Source organism: Perca flavescens, chromosome 12 (assembly GCF_004354835.1).
Source record: "Perca flavescens isolate YP-PL-M2 chromosome 12, PFLA_1.0, whole genome shotgun sequence".
In the NCBI taxonomy this organism is placed as follows: Eukaryota; Metazoa; Chordata; class Actinopteri; order Perciformes; family Percidae; genus Perca; species Perca flavescens.
In genome coordinates this window covers 22517548-22543971 of record NC_041342.1, presented here as the reverse complement: position 1 = coordinate 22543971, position 26424 = coordinate 22517548, and the positions used below count along the sequence as shown (strand labels likewise).

The 26424-nt window shown below is 40.0% G+C and overlaps 2 protein-coding genes across 8 annotated transcripts; one reads left to right on the top strand and one right to left on the bottom strand.

The window, feature by feature from the left end:
- Positions 1-79: 79 nt before the first annotated feature.
- On the top strand, positions 80-17237 carry LOC114565592 (uncharacterized). 6 transcript variants are annotated; one of them, XM_028593746.1, is made up of 6 exons: positions 80-148; positions 14742-14840; positions 15839-16000; positions 16082-16252; positions 16780-16805; positions 16983-17237. In XM_028593746.1, the coding sequence occupies exons 1-6, from the start codon at positions 115-117 to the stop codon at positions 16989-16991; spliced, it is 501 nt and encodes a 166-aa protein (XP_028449547.1). In that variant the 5' UTR covers positions 80-114; the 3' UTR covers positions 16992-17237. The 6 variants fall into 6 exon arrangements, 3 of the variants coding, with proteins under 3 accessions (XP_028449547.1, XP_028449546.1, XP_028449548.1); XR_003693946.1 differs by lacking the exon at positions 80-148 and adding an exon at positions 12983-13022; XR_003693948.1 differs by lacking the exon at positions 80-148 and adding an exon at positions 13755-13842.
- Positions 17238-18568: 1331 nt separating this feature from the next.
- On the bottom strand, positions 18569-26060 carry zbtb41 (zinc finger and BTB domain containing 41). Of its 2 annotated transcripts, none has more exons than XM_028592946.1 (11): positions 25669-26060; positions 23792-25093; positions 23161-23368; positions 22202-22271; positions 21408-21555; positions 21050-21179; positions 20849-20944; positions 20650-20756; positions 20353-20458; positions 20141-20229; positions 18569-19518 (listed from the first exon to the last, which is right to left on the bottom strand). In XM_028592946.1, exons 2-11 carry the CDS (start codon positions 25059-25061, stop codon positions 18884-18886), a joined length of 2859 nt encoding a protein of 952 aa, XP_028448747.1. In that variant the 5' UTR covers positions 25062-25093; positions 25669-26060; the 3' UTR covers positions 18569-18883. The 2 variants fall into 2 exon arrangements, with proteins under 2 accessions (XP_028448747.1, XP_028448748.1); XM_028592947.1 differs by lacking the exon at positions 25669-26060 and adding an exon at positions 25488-25541.
- Positions 26061-26424: the final 364 nt, after the last annotated feature.

Here is a 26424-nt window from a genome sequence, read left to right as displayed (position 1 = left end):
GTCATCATCCATCAGGAATACCAGGAGTTGTTTGCTGAAGATTCAGAAGTGCAGTATGAATGTGAAGATGGATATACTGTAGAGGGAGGAGGAACCAAGGAATACATCACTTGCATGTCTGGAAACTGGACTGAAGGCCCAATGTGCAGTAAGTGGACAATGTGATGAGATATGTAGTGATTAAAATACTTTTTATTGAATTGGCATTAAAGCAACAATAGATCACATGACACTTGAAAGATCACATGAAAGAACACATTATATAAAAGTAATTTCTAGGAGACAGGGTTGCAGTACTGACATATTATATTATTGTCAAGGCTGCTATCATCAATATGCACAATGGATCAGATGAGTCCGTGTATTTGTGAAAAGTGTCACGGTAATGAACGGGCCATCGCACTTAGCGCACGTTGGGGGTGCCGGCGGCAGTTCCCAGTCGATGCGCCGTGTATTTCTATGACCGTCTAACAATGCACGCAAGATTTGGACTTAAAGGAACACGCCAACTTATTGAGAATTTAGCTCATTCACCGTAACCCCCAGAGTTAGACAAGTCCATACATACTCTTCTCATCTCCGTGCGTGCTGTAATGCTGTCTGACGGCTCCAGCGGCATCAGGTCAGCACAGAACATGCAGGTGAATGGTTCCAGCAATCCTACTGCTCCGAATAAGTGACGAAATAACACCAACATGTTCCTATTTACATGTTGTGATTTATAGAGTCTGGCGTGTCTAAAAAACAATGTAACATGAGACACAGCCGTCTTCTAACTGTAAACAAACCGGGAACTATATTCTCAGGCGGAAGAATATAGTACTTGGGCGGAGTGATATGCTCGCAGCAAGCCTGTCTGAGAATATAGTTCCCGGTTTTTTTACTGTTAGAAGATGGCTGTGTCTCATGTTACGTTGTTTTTTGTACACGCTGTGACTCTACAAATCACAACATGTAAATAGGAACATGTTGGCGTTATTTTGTCACTTTTGTCACAATTGGGAGCAGTAGGCTAGTTGGAACCAGTTACCTGCAGAATCTGTGCTAGGCTAAGCTAATGCTGGAACCGTCAGACAGCGTTACAGCACGCACGGAGATGAGAAGGGTATGTATCGACTTGTCTTTCTCTGGGGGTTACGGTGAATAAGCTAAATTCCCAATAAGTCGGCGTGTTCCTTTAATTTCCTCCATATAGTGCATAGTGTTGGCCGAGTTTCCTTCTTTACATATGCTTTGCTACCTGGTATACAGTGTATGGACATAGAAAAGAAACACAATAAAGAAATTGGACTCTAAAATCTAGAAACTATTATGATAATTAAGTGATACATTCCATGCACACTGTAAACATGAATGTAAATAGAGTATATTCACCAGTTATTTGCCTCCAAGCTAAATATAAGGTCAAAAACCATTGAGGTGTCCTCTCCCTGTTGTTACATGAATGTACAGTAGCTTACAACACTAGATAGTTACTGGTCCAGTGAACTAGACTAACTAAGACTATAATTTGGGAGGATGTACAATTAGGATATGTTCTTAAAATTGTAAAATCCTCCCAAATTATAGTCCCAGTTTACTGGACAACACAAATTGTGTACTAAGAATGTCAATATATTGAATTCTTTATTGTTAAAGAATACAAAAAAAAATTAACTAAAATAATTTAAGGTGCATTGGTCCACTATAGAAACACACATGTACAGCATTTTATGTATTCCCCTTAGTAACAGACTTCATTTAAAACACATTTGCAGCTGTATCAGCCTTTTCTAATTCTCTCAACAACTGCCATAATATATTCATCCAACTTCTAACAACAATATGAACAGCAGTTTTCATACAGCAATATAACAGTAACAATGTCACATGAATAATAATGGTCACAGCATTAAATAATAACAGTACTTATATGCATATACAATATGCACCTGTTGTATTTTAATATGGAGGAACTATCTATTCATAATTCAATTGAAAGTCCAAAGAGAAATTGAAAGTCCAAAGAGAAAACAAAGCGAGATCAAATTAAAAATCCATTTGGCTTTGGCTTTTGAATTTAATATTTGGCTTTTGAATTTCAATTTAACATCAAATTAAAAATCCATTTGGCTTTTAATTTTGATTTAATATTTGGGTTAGGGTTAGGGTTAGTAACGTTAACGTTACTGGACGTTAAATGCAGTGCGTTACTATGCATTGATTGAATAAACTGTGTAATCCGAACGCATCCCTTGCTAACAGCTACTGAGGAGGTTGGTTAATAACGAGGTAAGCGTTTATGATTGGCTAAGGCAGAGTCGTGTTTCATGGTAGCCAATCAGAGCCAGTGTTTTTACACAAATGCCAGCACACGCGCCACACACACAACAGCTAAACAGATTAGGCAGAGATGGCGAGTCAGGAGCAATCCGATGAAAAGTTGGCATTTTCAAGGTGGAGATATGCACTACTTCAAAGTAATTGTGGTCAAAGGCAAGAACGTGCATGTGTACATTATGTTCAGGAGCGAAGACTTTGTCGACATCCGTTATAAGCAACTCTAATTTAATGAAGCATCTCACAACGACACACGCATCTACAAAGCTAGTGGCCGAAACCAGCGATACCTCCACCACAGATGATAGCTCGCCATCTGCTAGCGAAAAGGGACTCGGAGCAAAGTCCTCCAAGCAGCAAAAGCTAGATCTTTCTGCCTCACAACAAAAACCTATGACACAGGCTGAAGTCAACCGTATGACAGGCAGGTGTTAAAAGTATATGTGTCATATAAGTTTTTATGGTGTAACTGTTTACTTTTCTTACAAATATAATACTTGAAGTGCAGGATAAATCTCTTGCTGTCTGTCGACGTGCAATAAATATCGAAAGTTATGTACGTTAAACACCTGTCTGTTCTACTCATTTCAACTGACTTGTGAAAACTGCTAAAAAAAATCCAAATTCTTTGACTTTTTTTTTAAAGTAACGCAAATAGTTACTTTCCCTGGTAACGAGTTACTTTTATTATAGAGTAATTCAGTTACTAACTCAGTTACTTTTTTGAACAAGTAGTGAGTAACTATAACTAATTACTTTTTTAACGTAACGTTCCCAACACTGCAAACAACATTTCATGCAACAACAGTGAAGTTTTCATGTAGTTACTATAAATGGGCCTGAGTTAGTAAGGACTAGATTAGGACTGGATTTAAAGCTGATTCTGGTTCCCAACTTCGCCCCAGGTGTGTATGTTTAAAACACGACTCAGACAACTTCTCTCTTTTGATGTTATATTTAATTAAGCAACAGTAGAAACATGGGTGTGGGTAGCTCTGCTACGTGTGTTTGTGTGTGGTCAGATCTCGAGGACGCACACACACACACACACACACACACACAATCTCAACCGGATAGTCATCGTCCGAACTGCGTCCTCTCCTTTTTCTTTCTCTCACTTTTTTCTCCGGGTGGTGCGCGCGGTGTGAGGTGCGTGTCCACGCTATTCTCCAACATGTAAGCTACTCACAACTATCACTCCTGATTGACGGCCTTTTGTAGTCCTACAGCCCGTGTACTTTTTCAGACTTCCAGCTGACAGCGGTGTCTGTGAGCATCACTGGCCGGCCAGCAGGGAGGCGATCCCGGCCGCCACCAGCTGGCTGTCCCGTCAGACTGAAGCTTCTGACAACATCGGAGAAAATGTGCAGTTGGCCATCAACGTTTGTAAAACTGCCCATATTCAAACTCTACACAGTTAATTTATCGCATAAAAAAGTCTCAGAAGTGAATTTAGTGGTGAAAATGGAAGCAATCGATTCTATAATCTAGATTGGGAGTATGCCGTAGTAGCAGCAAACAACTGGAAACTTTTTATAATTTCCATCAGTTTCTTCCATAGACAGTATATAATGGACCAATAGACCCCGTTGCTCTGGACGGAGACCAGTGAAGGCTATTAGAAGCACTTTTCCGGTGATGGCCAGCTTTACTGCGCAGCCTCCAACTGAGAGAATGTGACGTGAGCAACGTGTCTGAAAGTTGAAAGTCTTCTGGTAGCTGTGCCAAGAGAAATCTCAATCATTCCTAATCTTACAGATACGGAGACTGTAGGTGTATGTAAGGAGATAACATGGGCACAGGGTAATTATTGATCACTAACATGCTAGTTAACATTAGTAATTAAACCTAAACATTTCATGTAAATCGAAACTGCCTGCGAGCTTCTCCTGTACTATACGGTAATTCCTCTACTATACGACAATAAGTCACTTGGTTATGACACAATCGTTAGCTTATTTTTACAAAAACGTCTGCTACAGAGCCATAACGTGAGGTACAAGGTAATGGAGCCTTTTATACATTGTCGTGTTTCTTTGGAACTAAACAACGGACAAATAGAGTCTTTAAACGCTTCAGATGTAAAGTTATTCGCAGTCAAGTGACGTAAAAAAAAAATGGCGGTCAGCGGAATGCTAACAGGAGGGGATGGCCAGTTAGCAACAAAATGGCGCCATGATGGCTCGAGTTCTGAAGCGAAGCTTACCCCCTTGGTTTTTTCACCACTAAATTTACTTCAGCCTGCACCCCTTTTGTTTTTCGTCAAGTCCAAAGGAAAAGGCTATGTTAAATGGAAATTCAAAAGCCAAATATTAAATCCAAATGAAAATCCAATGTTAAATTGAAATTCAAAAGCCAAATATTAAATCAAAATTAAAAGCCAATGTTAAATTGAAATTCAAAAGCCAAATATTAAATTCAAAAGAGGTCCGTGTACTTTTTTGTTCATTCGATTTTCATTTCATAAACAGGTATTGAAAAACAAAAAACGATGGTTATTTGATTTTTGTTTTAAAATACAACATTTAAAATTGAAATACAAGGCATGTTTTCCTTTTCATGGTCAACAGGGGATGGGAGAAATTTAAAATATGCTTTGATTTTCATTTTCTATTTTATATAACAAAAATAAAATCACTCGAAAACCGAAACGAAAAAAGTCTTGTTTTTTCATATTCAGAGACCGGATGTTGTCATTTCCAAGGCAACAGCGCCAGCCTAGCCTACCAGTGTTGTTGTTGTTCTTGATAATGCTTGGGGGGAATTTTATTTCATAATGTCACATGTATTTATTACCCTCTCTCCCTGCCTCCCTCTGACTCTCTGTCTCTACCTGCCGCAGACAACTTCGCCCCAATCGAACCAGCTGAGGAAACAGACTTTCAGTTCACGGCTGTAACGGTACCGTTACGCCACCGTTAACAATCCCAGCAAACTTTCTGTTGCTGATCTGGCAGAGTCACCGGCGGTTCGGGATCAGATCATGGGAATCAGACCTCCGGTGCTGGGTCTATTCTAATATTAGCTGCTGCTGCAGCTAGCTAGCAGCTAGCCACCAGCCCTGTGACCTCGGTCCCCGCGGTTTGCTTCCCGGGACGACTGACTCGATCTGGTCCGTCTGCAGAGCTGCGTTACCCGCTCTAGCTGAGCTGGGAATCTGCCGCGCTCGTGATTTATTCATATTTTATTTTATTTGCAGATAGTGATATGCTATGATGCAGTTATATGCACTAGCTGCTTTTAGTCTGAGTCTGTGAGATAACCAAACTTCCTTTAAATATAACGTGCATATAAATAGATGGAATAAATAAAAGTCCCTCGAAATAAATATAAGTAAAACATACATGTATTTAGGCTATTTAACTATTATGACTAATGCCTATGTTCATGTGTATTTCCTCATTTATGTATTTCATGAGCTATTTCATAGCCATATGAATATTTATGTAAAGGGGGGCAAAAAGCTACAGATTCCCTCAGCTGCAGCAGGGACATTCTAAAACGCTTAACGTGAAAAAGCTTAACTTTAATGTACCTATACAATGATCAATCAGATATCAGTCAGTTATCACTCAGATAACGTCCATGACTTGGGTTAGATTTTTTGATCACTGTTTAGGTACATTAAGCTTTTTCCTTACAATATCCCTTAATGAAGCAGAAACCCTTAATGTCAGCTACGTCCATTGGGTTAGATTTTTGACAGTTTTCAGTGGTTATGAGAGAGAAATTTGGTAATCCTTGATCATTGCTCATTGATAACAGAGCGGGTAACGCCAGCTCTGCAGAGTCAGTCTCGGGGAGCGAACCGCGAGGACCGAGGTTACAGGGCTGGTGGCTACCTGCTAGCTAGCTGCAGCAGCAGCTAATATTAGAATATTAGACCCAGCACCGGAGGTCTGATCCCCATGATCTGATCCCGAACCACCGGTGACTCTCTGCCAGATCAGCAAGTTTAACGGCAGCAACAGAAAGTTTGCTGGGATTGTTAACGGTGGCGTAACGGTACCGTTACAGCCGTGAACTGAAAGTCTGTTTCCTCAGCTGGTTCGATTGGGGCGAAGTTGTCTGCGGCAGGTAGAGACAGAGAGTCAGAGGGAGGAAGGGAGAGAGGGTAATAAATACATGTGACATTATGAAATAAAATTCCCCCCATGCATTATCAAGAGTACAGGTTTCCAAAGTAATTTTTGCCTGGGCTGAAAGCAACACTGGTAGGCTAGGCTGGCGCTGTTGCCTTGGAAATGACAACATCCGGTGACCGAAAAAAGTCTTGTTTTTTCATATTCAGAGACGGTCTCTGAATATGAAAAAACAAGACTTTTTTCGTTTCTGTTTTCGAGTGATTTTATTTTTGTTATATAAAATAGAAAATGAAAATCAAAGCATATTTAAACTTTCTCCTATCTTATTTCAACCATGAAAAAGAAAAAACGCCTTGTATTTCAATTTCAAATGTTGTATTTAAAACGAAAATCAAATAAAAGACAAAGCCAAATGGAAAATTTAAAAAACAAAATAATAATATTTTTAATTTGATCTCGCTTTGTTTTCTCTTTGGACTTTCAATTTGAATTATGAATAAATATTTCCTCCATATTTTAATGCAGGCTGATAATAATAAAGTAAAACCACTGCTGAGTGAACAGAAAAGCCTTGACAGGAGCAGGCTAGCTGCACAGAATAAATCTCCATGGTAACTTAGGTGCCTCTGCTTTTATGAAATCGAGTCCAGGCTTTATTGAGCCAGGATAACTGGGAAATCCCAGCTTAATCTGCTATCTCAACATGGTTTTGTGAGATAGCCCTCTGTCCTCTAACTAAACATAACAAATTTGAACCGGATTGGACAATGTACACTGGCGTTACAAACAACTACCTGTTTTGCGGCTTTATCGTGTAATTTGACACCTAGCCACGCCCACACAATTGGAGACAAGTGCTGAACACTTTTGAGGTGAATCTGGTAAACCTATTAGGCAGAGGACATCAAATGGTGCTTTTCCATTACATGGTACCTACTCGCCTCGCCTCGACTCTACTCGCCTTTTTTGGTTTTCCATTACGAAAAAAAGTACCTGGTACCTGCTAACAGATACTTTTTTTAGTACCTCCTCAGTCAAGGTTCCAAGCGAGCTGAGGCGAGCCGAGAAGGTGACGTGAAACCCTGCAGGCTGCTGATTGGTCGGAAAGAAGCGTCACTGATCACTGCATTGCTAGCGAGAGATGGCATTTTTAAATAGTTTAGCCAGCGGTGTTTTTTTGCTGCCGGAGGCTCCACGCAGAGCTTTCTCCGTAGCATACAAGTGGCCTGATGGTTATACTGGTGCGCTGGTGTGTGCATGTGTGATGTGTGTGTGTCGAGTCGCCGTATGTGTGTGTGTGGGGAGCTAGTGAGCGAGGGAGAAGTGAGAGAGTGAAGGCAATTATCTCCGCAGCGAGTAGCGACTCTAGAGTCATATATATGTGAGAGAAACAAAGCGAGTAGCGACTCTAGAGTCATATATATGTGACCACGGTGGGAAATCTGGAGCAGTAAACGTTAACTATCTCTTTGATATCATGTTGTTTACGGAGATGGAGAACCAGGAAATGCGTCGGGGATATGTCAATGGGAAAAGCAAGCTACTAAGCCACGCCCATGGCAGTCGCTATGACGACCAGCCACGCTGAGGCAAATACTAAAATCTGCAATGGAAAACGGACGCACAGCGAGTCGAGTAGAGTCGAGTAGAGTCGAGGCGAGTCGAGCAGGTACCATGTAATGGAAAAACGCCAAAAGTGTAATAACTGTAACTTTCTGTTGCCTTTAGGGGGCGCTATGATAATGTCTCAATTAGCGGCCTTTGTATAGAGAGTGTGGCCAACTAGGGAATCGAATGTTCTGAGCGATTGTTTCCGAGGTGGTCACATGTTTTGTGGACTCCATGTTTGATACCAACATTCATCTGATTCCCATTGACATAGTGCAGAAAATAGTTGAAAAATGTAATAAATTATTTAAAAAATGACATAAATCACTGGAAAAAATACCCACATGGCAAGATCACAAGCATTTAGGTACATGGAGTGCTAGCGAAAAAGCTAACGCTAGCATAAGGCTAGCATTGTACACATTAACGATGGTATTACTATATTTGTCCTATGTAATTAGTTATCATATCGAAGAGAGAAATTTACATTTACCTCACACAATAATGAACAGCTCCCATACTTTTCACCTTTTTGGTTAATATTTTTCCACTTCCCTGTCTTTCGTTGCAACCAAACATGCAACAGTTGGGCATTTTTTCAGTGATTTATTTCATTTTTAAAATTAAATTTTTCCACTATTTCCTGCACTATGTCAATGGGAGTCCACGAAACACGTGACCACCTCCGAACCAATCGCTTAACGGGATAGCTCAGAACATTCAGTTCCCTAGTTGGCCAAACTGTCTCTAATATACAGCACTGGTCTCAATATTGACATGTAGATGTCTTCAGGCTAGGACTCTTATACAGCCGGAGCAGTTTGGAGCAGATTAGACAATGTTTAAGTCTAGTTACTAACCACTTCCTTTTTCATGGCGAAACATGAAAAATCAACGCCATGCCCCACCCACAAATTTTGGCGTGCACTAAAAAGCTTCGCAATTTAGCTTCAACAAGGATATTTATTAAACTCACCAACTTTTGAAGTCAATCGGGTGAAATCTCTAGGAGGAGTTCATTAAAGTACAACCCCTGAAAATGGTTAAAATCATCCATATTTTGAAAATGTATTTCAATGCAGCGGGTCTCCTTTTGGGTTTATGGGGTGGGTCCAAGATGCTTTTTTGTATGTCTGGATAAAATACATAATCCTACAAAATGTCATGCCTCTACATGAAACTTAAAGGGGTGATAGAATGCAAAACCGAGTTTACCTTGGCATAGTTGAAGTATGACAGTTCGGTGGGTAAAATAGGCATACATAGAACTTCAAAGTCCCATTGACACCTCTTTGACATCTCACAATTTGAAACTGCCTCTGAAAACGGGCGAATCTCAACAAAGCCAGTAGTTGACGTCAACTCAGTGGCTCCTCCTTATCTGGCTCTAGTCTGTACCTTTGTCACACCCCAAAATGTACATACAAACCACTGGTCTGAGACCAGCTGGTGTTCTGAATGTTGGTCGCGCAGTTCTTAAACACTTTATACATTGTTCGTCTGCTATTTCATTACTAAATTAACTTCTGAAACTTTTTTCCACAATATGATGTGACATACCTGTCCACCTTACAGACCCCGCTGTGAACTGGGTGGAGCTCTATCAGGAGACTCGCGAACAAGAGGCGTTTATTTCCCCGATTGTTTGTTTAAACAAACTAACTCAACACACATATCCATTATAAGAGTATATAACTGGAACCTGTGGTTTTTCTAAGTCATAATGCTCCACAAGAGATTGCGGGCGTAACAAGCACCGGCCACGGAGCAGGCAGAGGGGAGGGAGAGCAGCGATTGACATGGCAGAAAGATACAGTAGCAGAGTGGCAATCGGGAGAGTCGGGACTTTTCCCGGTGGGCCGGTAGTGTTTCGAGGCCGCGAGGGTCGGTCTGATAATAGTTATACATTGCAAGTTCTGAGCAACACCATCCCAGCTGGTCAAACTATGCAGCCTCTGCTCAAGCCGTACGACTTTCTCCCGTCGCGTCCCGCTGTCTCCCCTTCTGATCAGTGCTGCTGCACATGAGGAGAGAGCAGAGAGGGGAGGGGCTGCTACAAAACAGAAGAAAGAAGTGACTGTTTTGGCAGCCACAAGTGAGAAATACCTTTGCGTGCTTTCCAGACAATACTGGTGTATTTTCTACAGAAAGTCGCCAGATTTGTCGCTATAGTCGCTTTTTTGAAAAAAAGTCGCTAAATCTAGTTGGCAACACTGGCAGCCAATGCAACTTCGCTCAGCTCGTTGTAAAGAGGGGAGGGGCTGTGTGTGTGTGTGTGTGTGTGTGTGTGTGTGTGTGTGTGTGTGTGTGTGTGTGTGTGTGTTTGTGTGTGTGTGGCTGTGTGAAAACCTATCGTTTTATTCTAATGCTATTTCACAGGGTTGCCATTTTCAGCCCAACCAATGTTACATACCCTATTTGGAGACCTTAAGGAACAGTGTGAAATACCCTAAATAATCATTCTATCACCCCTTTAAAGAAGCTCTGTGGAGTTTTGTTGTAAACAACTGTTAAGAATATCAAAAAGACGTGTTCTTCGATTTCTGGAGGAGGAAGGAGAGGCTTGGGTCGAATTGAAAGTTAAGCAAAAGGTTTAATGAAACATCACGATGAAAACAACAGTCAAAACACAAATGTTACACTGCAGCTGACAGCGGACTGATCTCATGCTTCTCCTTGCGGAGTTACAGAAGAACAGTCCTGTGACATTCCCCGGATCATACATTTATTCCCCTACATCTGGGTGGTTTCTCAAATTGAAATCTTCCCCTATTGGTCAGATGTCTCTCAGGTTAAGGACACACCTCTGATTAGATTAACTCCAGGTCACAGACAAGGTCATTTATCTTGGTAGTGCTGATTATACTCAAGTTTACAGAGTTTGCATTTCCTTTGTTCTAACCCAGACTTGGCACCAGGAGGTTGGAGACTCAAAGAGACGTTTCTCTTTATATGTTAATAGTTGGTTTTAACCTAATCTATCTGCAAGAAACAGGAAGAGAAGGGGAGAGAAATAGCCAGCTGTTTTTACCTTAGTAGGCTAGTCATTCTAGATTCCATTCCTATTTTCATAACCTGACTGCAGCATACAATTTATTATTTAAAATATAAAACATAAGCATGGTTTTAACTTTTTACAACCTAACAGTCCAACCCTTCACACCTTAAAAAGGTGTGAATATCACTATAAAAGTTACTGAACAAAAATGTAGACATTAGCAAAGTTGTAAGAACTAAATCATAATTTATAAAAGAAATTCATGTCCTCTTCTGACTTCATCATCTGACTCCTCATCTTGTATCAAGAAGGTTATTTTCTCTTAACAAAATATGTTTTATTTGGCTCAAGGAAAGAATGCATTAGGTTTGATCTTAATCTCAAAGGAGCTAAAAACTGATACACACACACTTCAATATATGCTGTCAGTTCAGATGGAGTGAGCACAAGGAAACAGTCTTCATCATTTTCCATTCTGTAGTGAAAGATGCAGACTGGGGAAAAAAGTCTGAAATACAGATTTTGACAGTTCCTTGTTCAATATTGTCCAATCTGAAAATTTGGGACACACTGCCTTGCGAAAGGTCATATTATTGTTTTCATTGCTGGGCAATGTCTAGGTGTGAAAACAAGGAAGAAGAAAAAATGTGATAGTTTGTCCTTGATTTGTCCATTAATTTCTCATGGAGGAGAAATTTCCTTTGTCATCTGTGTTTTCCAAAGTCCTTAAGACAATGGGCAAAAAGCTTCAGTCCATAACACAATAAATGATCCCAAAAAGTCATGAGTCCATTGTAAACATACAGTACAGATCATTAATTACAAAAACACAAAAAACAAAAACAAAAAATAAAAACTCCACAATTTTCTTTCTCAATGGGGGAATGTGGGCTGCGTGATTCATCTTTTACTATTACTTCAAACATTTTTAACAAACTTGATCAGCAAATTGCTATTTTTTGAGCAAATCAATTTCTATATAAGTCCTGTGTCATTCTTTTGTGCCACATTTAATACCCTGAGAAGAAGATTTGCATAGCACTCTGTGTGGCCAGCACAGGCAAACTTTACAAATCCTCTGATCTCCCCCCCATTTCTTTTTTTTTTTTTTTTTTTTTTTTTTGGCAAAATATTTACAACTAGGGAATAAAAATAATAAAAAATCAACAAACCATAAAGAAATATCAATGGAAAAGCTACTACCTTGACTCTCTCAACCCAATGATTTCTCAGAGACATCATCAGAAACATGAAAAAGAATAAAAAACCAACAAAACAAAAAATAGTGGAAGAAGATTAGCTACAGTAAGATCAGAATGCTTAAAAATACAATTAATTTATCTCCATGTACCTGTTATTTATAATTTTTAGTGAAAAACAAACCAATTTTGAGTAAAGATGCACAAAAATGCCAAAAGTTTCTGTCTACATTCAGTGTTTCTCTCCAAATGCATTGTGAAATCTGCATTGCTTGCATCCATGTATACTCGCTAACAGTTGCTTTTGTTAGCACGTTGCTGGGTTTCTTGCACATTACCACAAAAACTGTTGAATAATTCCAAATGAATGCCGACGTTGCTTTTTGTCTGCTGGATTTTTTTTAAATAGGCAACTGTTTTATAGGGCTGGGGGTAAACGATTATTTATTAAAGCGCCCATATTATGCTCATTTTCAGATTCATAACTGTATTTTAAGGTTGTACCAGAATAGGTTTACATGGTTTAATTATCAAAAAAAACACCATATTTTTGTTGTACTGCACAGCTCTCTCTCACTGCTGCAGCTCCTCTTTTCACCTGGTTTCTGTTTTAGCTACAGAGTGAGACTTCTTTTCTTCTTCTTCTTCTTTACTATCTTTGATTGCACTCGCACATGCTCAGTAGCTCAGATGTAGATCTTGTCAGCTAGCTAACTCTAGAGACCGTAAAAGAAAGCCTGTTTCTCCAACTTTGGTCGGTTACAAGGCAGGATTAGCTGGCTTCTAATGAGACTTCTAAATGAGGGCGCACATGTAAGTAGTTCTTTTGTAGATTATGGTGAACTAGTGTGTGTTGTAGCAGTGCTTTGCTATTGAGAACGACGTAGCATACTAGCGTTAGCATGCTAACACTAACGCTACGAGCTAACGGTTGTGGTTAGCCATTGTGACGTCACAGTCCGAGACGATTTTGAACAGCTCACCAGGAGAATGAAGGCAGGATACATTCAGAAACCGTATCGCACTCAAAACAGCATGGATGGATTTTTTTCAAAGTTTGAATGTGTGTGGATGCACCAGAGACACAAAAGAACACCCCAAATCCCAGAAAAAGTGATTTTTTTCATAATATGGGCACTTTAAACGATTAATCGGGCGATTATTTTATCGATAAATCAACTAATCTAATGACTAATTGGACGATTAATCTAACGTTTATTTTTCTGTTGCTCGATTAATAAAAACCATAATGTATCAAATAAATACCAAAAAAAATCTTAATATACTTTATTAAACAGTTTTGCACAGCAAAAAATCTACTGCTTTACACAAAATTAAATAAATACAATTATTTTACTGTTATACAAAATGAAAGTACAAACATAATTCTCTCATAACTCTAAAAAAGTAATATGTTGTAGTGCAAAAAAATACCCTGCAGTGCTGTATAGACATTCCTGAGAGTGTTAAACACAATATAAAATTCCTGTTTTCAGTTTTACAGTCCCAACATAAATCTCTCCTGTACAAAGCAATCTGTTTGCTACCGTTAGCTAGATCTAGCAGCTGTCCACTTTGGTGGTGCAAGGCTAACCAACGCATCTTAGCTCTCTGTGCAGTTTTTTTGTGCTAGGTTAGTAGCTAACGTTAGCTACTATAGATAGCTGTGTTCTGCAGCCGTAAGCTAGCTACGATTCAAGCCAGCATTAGATGATAACTAACGTTACCAAAACCCAGCTGTCTAGGCGCCAGTAGCTAGCTAACGTTAACGTTAGCTACTAACCTAGCACCAGCCTAGCACGAACAAACTGCACGGAGAGCTAAGATAGTTAGCTAGCATCACCAAAGTACGCAGAGCTCAAGCAACACAACACACTACGCAAACATGAAATTAATTTAGCCAACGTTATTACGTTATTGTCTCCTTCACAAGTGACAACGGGGTGCCTCCGTTTCAGATGCTCCCACATTGCTGTTGTGCTAGTGTGGTATGCCAACTCCATTTGGCAAAGAGCGCAAATAACGACACCTTTTACGTTTGGGACTAAATTTGAAGTATTCCCATACCTTCGATGATTTTTAGGGCGAGCTGTTTTTTAGGACTTTTAATTTTATTGGGGCTTTTTGCAAGGCTTTGTTGGGAATTCTGTGAGGAGGTTGCTGTTTCGTTCTCCATTCTGCAATGTTTTGGTCTCCCACGTTATATATACTGTCTATGGTTATATACTGTCTATGGTGGCGAGCTGTGCCGAAGCGTCGACGCAAAAATTTTACGTTGACAAAATGTTGAAATCGACGCATCGCTACAGGCCTACTGTTTTATCACCATTTGAAATATATGTCAGTGTTGTTCAGATGCCCCCAAGTGGTAATAAAACATAATTAAATAGGTTAAATAATTGACTAGCCTAGAAATCATTGGCCCAAGCCCAATGAATGAGTTTTGTTTAAACAAAACTACCTTCTTTCGTGATCCATAAAAGTGAACATATTGTATGTATATGTAATGTTTTTTTTTTCTCTCTGCCAAAGGAGCTAGACGAGGTCCTGGAAATGGTGGTTCTGCAGAGGGGGGAAGAGGTGGGAGGCCCACTGCATCAACTGGCAGTGGGACAAAACATACAGTTGAAGGTAGTCTCTTGATCCGTATTAAATAACATTACATTACATATATGTAGCTGCCACTTTTATCCAAAAGAATGTGTAAATAGGCAATTGTTTTATCGTCATTTGAAATGTCAGTGTTGTTCTGATGCCCCCAAGTGGTAATAAAAAATATTAAGGGTCCCATGACATGGTGCTCTTTGGATACTTTTATATAGACCTTAGTGGTCCCCTAATACTGTATCTGAAGTCTCTTTCGTGAAATTCAGCCTTGGGACAGAATTACAGCAACTAGAGCCAGTCCCAAAATGAGCTTTCCTTAGTATGTGCTTATGACCTCATAAGGAGCGAGATTCCAGATCGGCCCATCTGAGCTTTCATTTTCTCAAAGGCAGAGCAGGATACCCAGGGCTCAGTTTACACCTATCGCCATTTATAGCCACTGGGGGACCATAGGCAGGCTGGGGGGATGCATATTAATGTTAAAAAAACTCATAAAGGGAAATTTTCATGTCATGGGTCCTAAATAGGTTTAAGTAATTGACAGTCAGAGATAATCCACCACTTAATTTCGGCCCGAGCCCATGAATGCGCTTTGTTTAAACGAAACTAGCTTCTTTTGTGATCCATGAAAGTGAACATATTGTATGTATATATTTTTGTTTTACTGTAAATGGTGATTCTGCAAGGGAGGAAAGAGGTGGGGCCCACTGCATCAACTGGTAGTGGGACACAACGTACAGTTGAAGGTAGTCTCTGATCTGCATTAAATAACATTATATTACATTTATGTAGCTGACACTTTTATCTAAAATGATTTACAACCAATGCATTCAACCATGCGGGTACCACCATAAAATATGAATTTGTATACCTATTCATCTAATCTTACTATAGAATATGCGCTGTATTAGCAAGCAGCCACTAAAAATCTTAGGAAATCAAAATGTGGGGTAAAATTTTAAGTGGATTTACTCTGTTATGACAGCTTAAAATATGTGTATTATTTATATTGTTTTTTTCAGTCAAGAACTGTGGACAGCAGCCCGTAGTTCCTAATGGTGATGTTGTGGGAAATAATACAAAGTTTTTGAGGTACCAATGTGCTGCTTTGTACCAACGAGTGGGTCCAGACAGAGTGAAGTGTTACAGCAACGGCATGTGGTCAGATGTACCCAGCTGCAAAGGTAAAAATAAGTCAGTTCTAAAGATCTGTCAAAGAGGTTGTCTGGGAAAGAAAATAACAATTTGTTGTTTCCTTTGTGCAGCCACCTTCTGTTCTGTTGACACTGATACACATCCTGAATTAATATCTGATGGACTTAAAATTATAAATGACGGTGGGACCAAGAGATTGCCATGTGTTCGCCAGGAAGAGTGGTGGACAGATCATTCTTCTGTGGTCCGCTGCACTAATGGAAGAATGAGCCGTTCCACATGTAAGTATCTCTATCTGTGTGTGTGTGTGTGTGTGTGTGTGTGTGTGTGTGTGTGTGTGTGTGTGTGTGTGTGTGTGTGCCAAATAGTTTTGCAGATGGTGTTGGTGTAGTCTTTATGCTAAGCTAAGCTAACCCCTGCTAGCTACATATTTAGCATAGGCCGACAAACATGGAGTGGTGTCGGTCTCATCCAGGATTTCCCTTACCATTATAAGACTGGAGCACAGCTAAGCCAGATAAATGTAAAATCATTTTGAGCACATGCACCTATGAGTCTTTCCCAAACCTAGGGACCTCTAACACTAAACTTTCTAGTTTTGTTTACTTTGCACCACAGAAAAGGAAGTGGGGAAGCACATCCTGCTTTTGCAAATCCAGTACATGTATTCATGTTTTGCTTCTGTACAATGCACAATGATTTAAAAACCTGCAGACATTTAGTCATTCAGACAGACTTCACCTCCCCATGAGAAGTCAATAAGCTGCTCCACATATTCACTGCCGTGCTTCTCTCGGGCTGTTTTCAGGTTGCAGCAATCTGACCCCAAAGTGGGTGAGTGTTACTCCTGAGTCTAACATTGTATAAGTATTAACACTGATGTTGTCTCACACTACAACTGATTATTCATATCTTTTTTTAATTATTTACATTCATGATTATACATTTATGTTTTACTTTATTTCTATATTTTACAATATTGTTTTTGTAAAACCTCTGTTGTGTAACCAGAATTGTTAGGGCTGTATCACCAAGAAGATCTGCTGCCTTCGGATCTGCTCAACGACTGAGAACAGCCTGGAAACATTTCAGAGACAACAGAGATATGATTATGCTGTCACACACTGTTTGGGTTTCCATGCCGATTTATGAATACCCACATAATGTACGAGCAAATTGTCTGAAAAAGCTCCAAAAATAACTCAACTAATACAGTGTGTATATTTGATCGACAGGCCTTAATAAAGTCTATAACTGGAATTTTAACATATTCTTTCTATATTGTGTCTGCAGTTTTTAATGCTAAATGGCCCCAAATTAATCCAAATTATCCATGGCTGCTTTCTCTGTTCAGGGTCACAGGTGGCTGGAGGCGTTCCCAAGTGGGGTACAGTGTGCCACAGGCCTAATAACTTAAAATAAAATGTGAAATAATAATTTCCAACATTTTATGTGATTTCACATGTTTAAAATGAGGTTCTTGTACACATACATAAGGACATTGACCTCCAATCATTGTGCTCATATGTACGCTGCATGATTGACATGTCGCACAGGCATTACACAAATTACAATATACATGAAGGCCACAGTTTACTCAGTATTATAAGGCTGCCACTAATGATTTGAATTACTTATGGTTATGTATTTATTTTGTAAGCCAAATAATTGTTTAATTCTAAGTTTTCTTTTTAAAAGTGTAGGTTTATCATAAGTTAGTAAAACCAAAATGGGAAGCTAGAAACAGCAAATTATTGCTGTCTACTGGATAAATGACTTTGATTCATACATTTATCAAAATTGTTATCAATTACTTTTCTGCCAGTCAACAGATCCCTTAAAAAAACATTTTAGTCTTTGTGGGTTGGGCATCGTTTTAATTCTAACAATTCTAAACCCAATGCTGATTCTTCATTTTGATTCTGGTTCTTATCGATTCTCGGTTCTGATTCTTTGAGGGGTGGAGTTGAAACTGGTCAAATGCTTTTTTTACAGATAAGAGCAACATTTTATTTTGATTCAATGGTGATTTACAGTTTTACTTGGCTTTTTCAACATATAACAAAGCCACAGAGCAGCGCTCACTGTGCTCCATGGCTGCAACACAACCAAGCGCCTGGAAGTAAATTTTGAACCGATGATCGGATTCAAAACCACATTTTGCAAATGATTCCACTGGAATCATCATTTTTTTAAACGATTCCAAGTTGGAACCGGTTCTCTATGCCTTTTTTTTCAATGTTTAGTTAATTTTTTTTCAATGACACTGCTTTTCTCAACATTTTTGTCACTTTTTTTCCACGTTATACTGTATATGTCACTTTCTGCGGTTTTCCCACGTTAGAGAGGACGACAGGAGGGTTAAAACCATTGACTGTAAATATTAAAACACAAGTTATTCTGTTCCACCAAAAGCTCCAACCATTGGTAGGAGTCAAAGATCCTCTAACATCTGCTTTTGGAAAACATGCGTTTTTCATTTCTTTCACTGAATAAAGAAACAGCCTTAGGTTTTAATAACATTTTAAATTTGTGTTTTCATCTCATTTATTGGTACAAAAATGCTCCCACAACTGTCTTTTTTTCAGTTTGATAGATATTTTATTTCAGTTAAAACAAAAAAAAAGTTGCTTAAATCCACAGTTTTCTTCTTTTTGTATGTGTCACACAATACAATTATTTTGTTGACAATGAGGTATGAATTACCTGAGATCAGGCTGAACATCAAAGAAGTTATCCCATGCTGCACCATTATAGTTTTTTTCTTAAATGTAATAATGTTACATGGAGGAAAATAATTGCCCTCTGTATTGAAGTGTGAATACATTTTAGTGGTGAATATTTTAGCTTCTGTTCTTATTAGAAGATTGTTCAAGAGACTGTCAACAGGCCCACTGTTTGGCTGAGGAGTGTCAGTGTGTGTGATCAGAGTTAGAGATGTTCTGCACAGAGGAAGCTGAATCCAGTCCCAGCAGCGTGCCCAGGTAGGACTGCTCTCGGGGGTCCAGCATCTGATCGGGCCTGACGGGGTGGACAATGTTGGCGGGCTGGGGGGTTAGGGTGTACTTTTCTAAGAATGCCAGATCTGTCGCAGCCTGGTAGCGAGAGTTCTGCTGCTGTCCTTCAGCCTGCATGCTCACAACGCTGTGAGTCTGGGAGGAGAGAGACGCGGCCCTGTGAGCGTTCAGGTCTCCCTGCGCTCCTCCTGCCATTTGGACAGGAACTAAAGTAACAGGCACGCAGACGTTCGTAGGACGGGGGGGGCTCTGGAGGGCTGACTTAGGTTCCGCGCGGTACACCTTAGAGGGCTCCTCAAAAGGAATGGAGACTATTTTGATTTCGCCGAGTGTGCCGAGGGGCTGCTCAGTACAACGGGTGCTGTGCACGTGGTCAACATGGTACTTGAGCTTGTCTTTTCTTTTAAAGGTGGCGCTGCAGTGGAGGCAGTTAAAAGGACGAGCGTCAGAGTGAATCACCATGTGCTTTGTCAAGGTCTTCTTGATCCGAAATGTCTGGTTGCACTCGGGACATCTGTGGGGTTTCTCGCCTGTCACATTACCACAAGAGAACATCAAAAAAAAGTATGTTTAGATAGCCATTTCTATTGCACCCTCGTTTTTTTTTAAGAATAATAATTGACCGTTGTGATGTGTTCAACTGTTCTACCAAGGATTAGTAAGAGTTATGAGAAAGAGCTTTGTCGTGCCTGGTATTTGGTTTGGGGAATTTTACACTCCAACAACCTCAGCCAAACTAACCATATCAATTACATAGCAATAGGTTTGTTAAACACATTATCAAATTATTTTCTTCTATAAATTTTAAGCAATTTTTTACTGTTTAAAAAAAAAAAAAAAAAAGATGTCTAACCACTCGGTTGCTTGTCCAAGTAGGTTTTTATATTGTAAGCATCTGAACCATCCAAGGGTTTGTTAGTTGTAGTTTATTACTTTATTTGACAGGGACAGTGCATATTAATAACATTTCAAAAAATATGCCAGAGTAAGCCAGAAAGGCCAATTTCCCAGGGCAGGCAATAGCACAGATGTTAAGAATAAAAGCATTGAAAACAACAAATATTTGCCTCCTAAAAAGCATCCAACTGCAACTTTTCTGTTCTCATAAACGTTTTCAAGCAAATATATTCGTTGACTTCTATGTTTCCTCACCTGAGTGGGTCCTGAAGTGCATTTCTAGACTGGACTTTCCTTTAAATTCTTTCTTGCAGACCTCACACTGATGCACAGCGGTTTTATACCTGTTGACAGAGTCCTTATTAACAGAGACCAAAACCAAGAACACAAAAGGAGGCTAAGGGAAATATTACCATTTTTTTACAAAAAAAAGAATAAGTGTGACTGTGATTTGAAAGATAACATACTTCTGCCAAACTTTCTCTCCCAAATGAATGCTTTTGTAGTGGACCGTCAGATGATCATGGCGCCTGAAGCACTTGCCACATTCTTCACATTGGTGGGCTTTCTCACCTGTAATAAACATGGGTTACATTAAAGTAAATACAGACTGGAGACAGTGAAAAAAAGTCACAGTATTTTCCACTGTACTGTAACAAGAAACAGAATTATGTGTGAATGACCCAAAGCAAGACACTGCCATGAAGAAAATGCCAAAAAAAAAAGACACAGGAGAATCAACTGCTGTTTATCTCATACCGTACCAGAGTGTATTTTCTGATGTTTGGTCAGGTGATCGTGGCGTATAAAAGTTTTCCCACATTCATCACACTCATAGCGCTTGTCGTCATGGTGGACTCTCAGGTGTAACCTGTCCAAGGAAAAGTGTGTTCATTATATTTAACTTTAAAAAACGAGCTTAAAAACGTTCACAACCACATTCGCCAATGTCAGCGCACCGACCTGTAGGAGCTGCCATGACGGAAACTTTGGCCACAGATACTACAGAGGTGAGGCTTCTCCCCACTGTGGATCCTCAAATGCTCTCTCAAGGTTGTCCTATAAGGAGTAAAACACCCCTCTCAATAAAGCAGCACAGTTTCAGTTCTTCAATTAAGCATGTCAAAATAAGTTGTGGAAATAAGGCAAATTTGGGGGATGTACCTTTCCCTCACAGATTTCCCACAAACAAAGCAGGTCCACTTTCTTTTGCCGCCATGTGTGCACTCAATGTGTCTCTTTCGGTTGCCTGTGTCATTAAACTGTCGGCCACAAATCTCACAGGGAAAGGGACCTGGAAATGAGAAAGGATTCTTGCATCGATTGGCACACAGTCAATCACACAACAGTGACATTTTAAGGTTATATAGGTTAGAGAGATTTTCTCTATTTTAATATTTAATTGTTAAGAGTTGTTAAAATATAATAATGCATTGTTAAAAAGCTTTTCTAATAGCAAAAGTTAAGGTTTCTTTTTAACCCTAAGAGCTTAAGAATAAATTTTTTACTGTATAATTCTCACCTAAGTGGTACTTTTCTTGGTGTTTCAGCCTGGCAAACCTGGACTTGAAGAATTCATCACAGAAGGAGCATTTAAAAGGCCGGTCCTGGGTGTGCAGGATCATGTGCTCCTGCAGATGAGGCCTGCGGGTGAAGGTCTTCAGACAAATCTGGTACAGGAGGTTCAAAAGGTTACAGACTGTTCAAATCAAAATATGCTCTTACATTGAATTACTTTTTATTAATTGCAAAAATGCATTTATTCATCATCATGATCTACTTGAAGTGCTCATATTTAGAGGTTATACCAGAATAGGTTTACAATGGTTTAATTTTCAAAAAACACTATATATTTGTTGTGCTGCACATTGCTGCAGCTCCTCTTTTCACCCTGTGTGTTGAGCTCTCTGTTTTAGTTACAGAGTGAGGCATCTCACTTCTGTTCCATCTTTGTTGGGAGTTGCACATGCGCAGTAGCTAGGTAAGGACTACTAGCCAGTCAGAGTATGAGGGCGTGCCACACTAGCAGCTAGGTGAGGATTATAACGTGCGTTACAAAGTGATGCACATTTGTCTCTGAAGTAAAGGCTGGACTACAATAGAGCTGTTTGGAGCAGTTTGTGAACAGTGTTTTCTGTGAGAGATGGTAAGTCCCTTTGGGGTAGACTTTGGGCTTTTTCACTTTGTATACCTATAACGTGCACAAAACGATATATAGCACAATAAAGGAAAGGGAAAAAGCCAAAAAGCAGAATATGAGCACTTTCAGATCAGTTCACATATTCAGGCAATAATATGACTGAAACCAATTCTTACAGCACATTTCCAGCCTTCACTCTTCCTCTTCCTCTTGGTAAGAAACTCTTGGATGTGGTCTGGATGAAACCTGGCAGGACAGTGAAAATACATGACGTCATCACACAATATGACTGTAGCTACCACAGCTGTTGTCATCATAGAGATCTATTGTGGAGTTAGCTCTATAAAATTAATTTCCTTTGTTCCCTAAAAGTTACACATAACACAGTCCGAATTAACACATACAGTATTCTACCAAAGTTCACCAGACTAGGCTAAGTGTACTCCAAATCATCCTTTTTTTACTGACATTTTATAGTCATACCAACTTAAGTGAAGGTGTAAAATTGTAGATTTTTTAGAACAGGATTCTAGGGATGCCAATGTCAGCTGGCCATAACTGAACAACTACTGAACAGACTACCATGACATATAGGCTAGTACAGGGCATTCATTTTCCCTACAGGATGAATTGTAATAATTTTGGTGAACTTTGTCTCTAGGGCTATAATCAGATAAAAAAGAATTTAATTGTAGTAATTACATGTAGCTATGTTTCCAAAATGTCTAACTTTTTTGACTTCCTTAACTCTGCCAGCAAAATATTATAACAAGGCAATTAAAATGGCAAGAAAGCTTTGCAGAACTAAGATTAGCTTTTATTAGATACAGGGTCGTTTTCAAATCAAAAACAATGATGGTCAGCTAGCAAGATACTACAGATAGCTAACCAGGAAGATAATATTATCTAGACACCAAATTGTACCATCAGATGCCCAGTTGTACATTCTGCCCTCTGAGAATATTTTAATTATCCTAATATTATGATGATTATATATTTCATTGTGTAGTCTGGCATGGCTGACTTTGTGAACCAAAGGTAAACTTAATAACCAAAGCAAACTACAACAGTAAGGTAGATTGTTCTTCACCACAACATCGAGCAGCATGGGTGTTGTGTTACTCAAGTGTCTCACCTTCTGACATGCTTGGCCAGGGTTTTCTTGCTGGCATGGAGTTTGTTACAGAAGGGGCATTTGTGCTCCTTCTTCTGGACGGGTGCATCGCTGGTGTGCTTCTTCTTGTGTACAGTCAGGTTGGACTTGGTGGAGTAGCGCTGAAGGCAGATGTCACACTGGAATGGTTTCTCTCCTGTGTGCACTCTGGTGTGACTCTCATACTTCCCTATGAAATGCAGGAAATGTGCACAGGTTAATATATAGTATCAGTACTGGTAAATTAGGATGGGCATTTTTCCCTATTTTCTGACATTTTATAGACCAAATGATGAATCAGTTATTTGAAAATAATACACAGTCATCGATACTAATAAAAAACATTTTCTTTTTTAATTGCAGCGCTACCCTTTAACCATGTAATAAAGCATTTATTATTTTAGTAACAGTAAGAAAGATACTTAATAGAGACAATTCTTGGGTTTAACATCTCAGTCTGGCATGGCACACTATGGCTGATTGAGTAATACTAGTAATAATTACTAGTGGAACTACCCTTCCACAGTAACAACAACTACTGTACTAACCCAGCTACTAAGAGATAACTTCAATGAGAACACTAATAGTCTAGACATTACTCCATGGTTCCCACCTGCGCGGTCAAAGGTCTTCTCACATTTGGGGCACTTGAGAATCTTCTTGCTGGAGGTTTGGATGATGACTGGAGCCAGCCCCTCAGGGTACACTGGACCCTGGGTAGAGCTTCCTGCTGCTGGCACATGCACTTCCACCTGTCCATCAGCCTGGTGCTCTGCCCTTTCTGCATCAGAACCCTGCTGACCTGCGCTCTCGTCTGCTGCGCAAACCTCAACAACTTTCCTCTGGGCAACCACATCCTCATTCATGTCTCCTTCATCATCCTCCTCCTCCTTCTCCTCCTCCTCCTCCTCCTCGTCGTCCACTACGTCTTCCCCCTGAGCTGGTTTAGAGGTCTTGTTCGCGGCCAGTTTGGGAGCTTGGTTTTCCACAACCACCTTTTCCGCTTCTTCTATTTTTTCTTCATCTTGCTCTCTTGGTGATACAGTCCTTTGTTTCTCCTCAGGAGTGTGGTCTCTTACATTGTCTCTCTGATACTTGGTGGGTGTTCTCCTCCTGCGAGCTGATCTCCGCGTGGTAGCAGTCCTCTCAGCTTCGGTCTTCCCTTTCTCAGTTGAGGTTTCCTGCTGTGCATTAGTGTGACTCTCAGCAAAGTGGTTGTGCAGGGAGTTTGCAGTGCTAAACTGGCGACTGCACATGGTGCACTGAACATCACCTAGGCTCTGGATGTCTTCGTCACCTGCTTGCGAGTCACTGGAGGTCATTTCCACCTCAGGAGACTCTCTTATCTCATCCTGTGAATGGATCACACCTACTGGGTTGTTGTTGTCTCCTTCTTCACACAGCAACTTAAGTATATCCATCATGTCCAGGAATCGGGCCGCTTCAGTTAGAGCTGGAAGCTCCGTCTCTGGGACAATGCACTCAGAGGTGTACAAAAAGCCAAGCAGGTGCTGGAAAACAGAGTCCTCCACATGGTCCAGAGTCACATGCGCTGTAGCAGGGTTCTTGGACAGCTCAGCATGGAAGTAGCTGCTCCCATGGGCCAACACCACTTTGTGGGCACTGTAGAGTTTCCCACCCACAGACACAGACACATCACAGAACCTCTGTCGGATCCGATCCTCATTCAAGAATTTGAGGAGGTTGTGACTGTGCTGAGACATAGCCATGTGCCTGATTGGGGAGGTTGATTCTGGGACAGTTTCAGAGTTTGCTTGGGCGTTGGAGCTCAGCAGAGTGCTCGGCTCTGTAACACATCCATTGCTGGCACTGGCCTGCCTGCTGCGTTTGGGACGCAGCGCATTACAAGGCTTTTTCTTCATTGGTGAGCCTGGTGGGCGACCATGAATCACTCCTGAAAACCAGAGGAATACAAACAGTGCTGAGATTGAACGTGCAACTTTCAACGACTGGGGTTTCATTCAGATTTGATAGCACTGCTAGACAAATGGCTTAGCATGTAAATATACCTGACTTTAACAACACAACAATAGTAACAGCATGAAGTACATTTAACGTGAATAGTACATTGTGGTGAAAAGTTACCATAAATGTGAAAATTGTGCATTAAAAAGAGCACGATAACGATTTATTCCGAACATTTGAGGTATATTTTTCTCATTTGTTAAAACAAAGGAGAGAGAATAGCTAACTGTTATCAGCACTGTGCTCAATAGACTACACAGGCCTGACCATTGACATATATAAAAGGGCCTGACGGAGATGTGAAATTAAGCTAGTAACCGTACTGCTATCCTGACGTTGAAGCGGTCAAGACGGTTGCATTTGCAATTTGGCTTTCCACCTCAAGGACCCCTAATATGCTATAGAGCCTGACGGACGGGCCCCCCTCCGAGGAGAGTGTTGACAAACGACCCTCACGGCTACCCCGGAAATTGAGTTATATATCGGGACGTTTTAAAGTCTTACCTTAGAGATACGGTCCGCGTTTACAAAGCACTGTACACTCCAGCTGACACACGTATCGTTACTGGAGAAAATAAACCATAGACCGTTAAAGAAAGAAATAAACGGAGGAATAATAATTCCCTGAGTATCTGTAACGCCCATCTTCCCATCCTCCAGAAATGTCGGACACCGTAACAAACCGTTCGTCCATTGGCTGTTTTCGGCTTTTGTCCTCTAAAGCGCTCGTGGCGTAAACATTAAGTTAAAAAAATAATAATAATAAACCGCGTGAGAAAAACAAACGTTGATACCTTTGTTAATGCATTTTCTATGTAACGCATTAAAAGTCAAACACCAAACTATGAGGACGTGTTTGTCGTGCATTACACACGGAAGGGTTCACGAGACAAGGGTATCATGGGTAATGTAGTTTGAAAGCTAATTTTCTCCCATGACCCTCAGTCTTTTACAGTGGTGGAAAGTTTGAACATGTGTGCAAATACACCAGCTATATTTGCATACACAGTATTACACACACATACTTCCAAAATAAACATGTGCTCTAATATAACATTGCACTTTATTTAATAGTTTTTAATATATTGGATCATGGCCCCAAATTCTGGGCCATAACAAATAACTGTAAAAGAAACCGTACTAATGAGCCAATTGAATGCTCTTGGGGCTCTTCAGGGAAATTATTAGTGATGATGTCAGTGCTGTTTTAATGACAGAGATATTCCCAGATTAGAACCACCAGTTTGCTTCTTTCAAAGA

What these genes read in the sequence shown, in the direction of transcription:
- LOC114565592 (XM_028593745.1), top strand. Translation starts at nt 14,442, where the DNA reads ATGGTGGCGAGCTGTGCCGAAGCGTCGACGCAAAAATTTTACGTTGAC. An exon ending in TGTTCAGATGCCCCCAAGTG is followed by an intron (nt 14,578 to 14,741) that starts GTAATAAAACAT and finishes TCTCTGCCAAAG; the next exon opens with GAGCTAGACGAGGTCCTGGA. An exon ending in GACAAAACATACAGTTGAAG is followed by an intron (nt 14,841 to 15,838) that starts GTAGTCTCTTGA and finishes TGTTTTTTTCAG; the next exon opens with TCAAGAACTGTGGACAGCAG.
- zbtb41 (XM_028592946.1), bottom strand. Translation starts at nt 25,061, where the DNA reads ATGAAGAAAAAGCCTTGTAATGCGCTGCGTCCCAAACGCAGCAGGCAG. An exon ending in CTGGCCAAGCATGTCAGAAG is followed by an intron (nt 22,272 to 23,160) that starts GTGAGACACTTG and finishes CTGTCCTGCCAG; the next exon opens with GTTTCATCCAGACCACATCC. An exon ending in GGAGAGAAAGTTTGGCAGAA is followed by an intron (nt 20,230 to 20,352) that starts GTATGTTATCTT and finishes CTCTGTCAACAG; the next exon opens with GTATAAAACCGCTGTGCATC.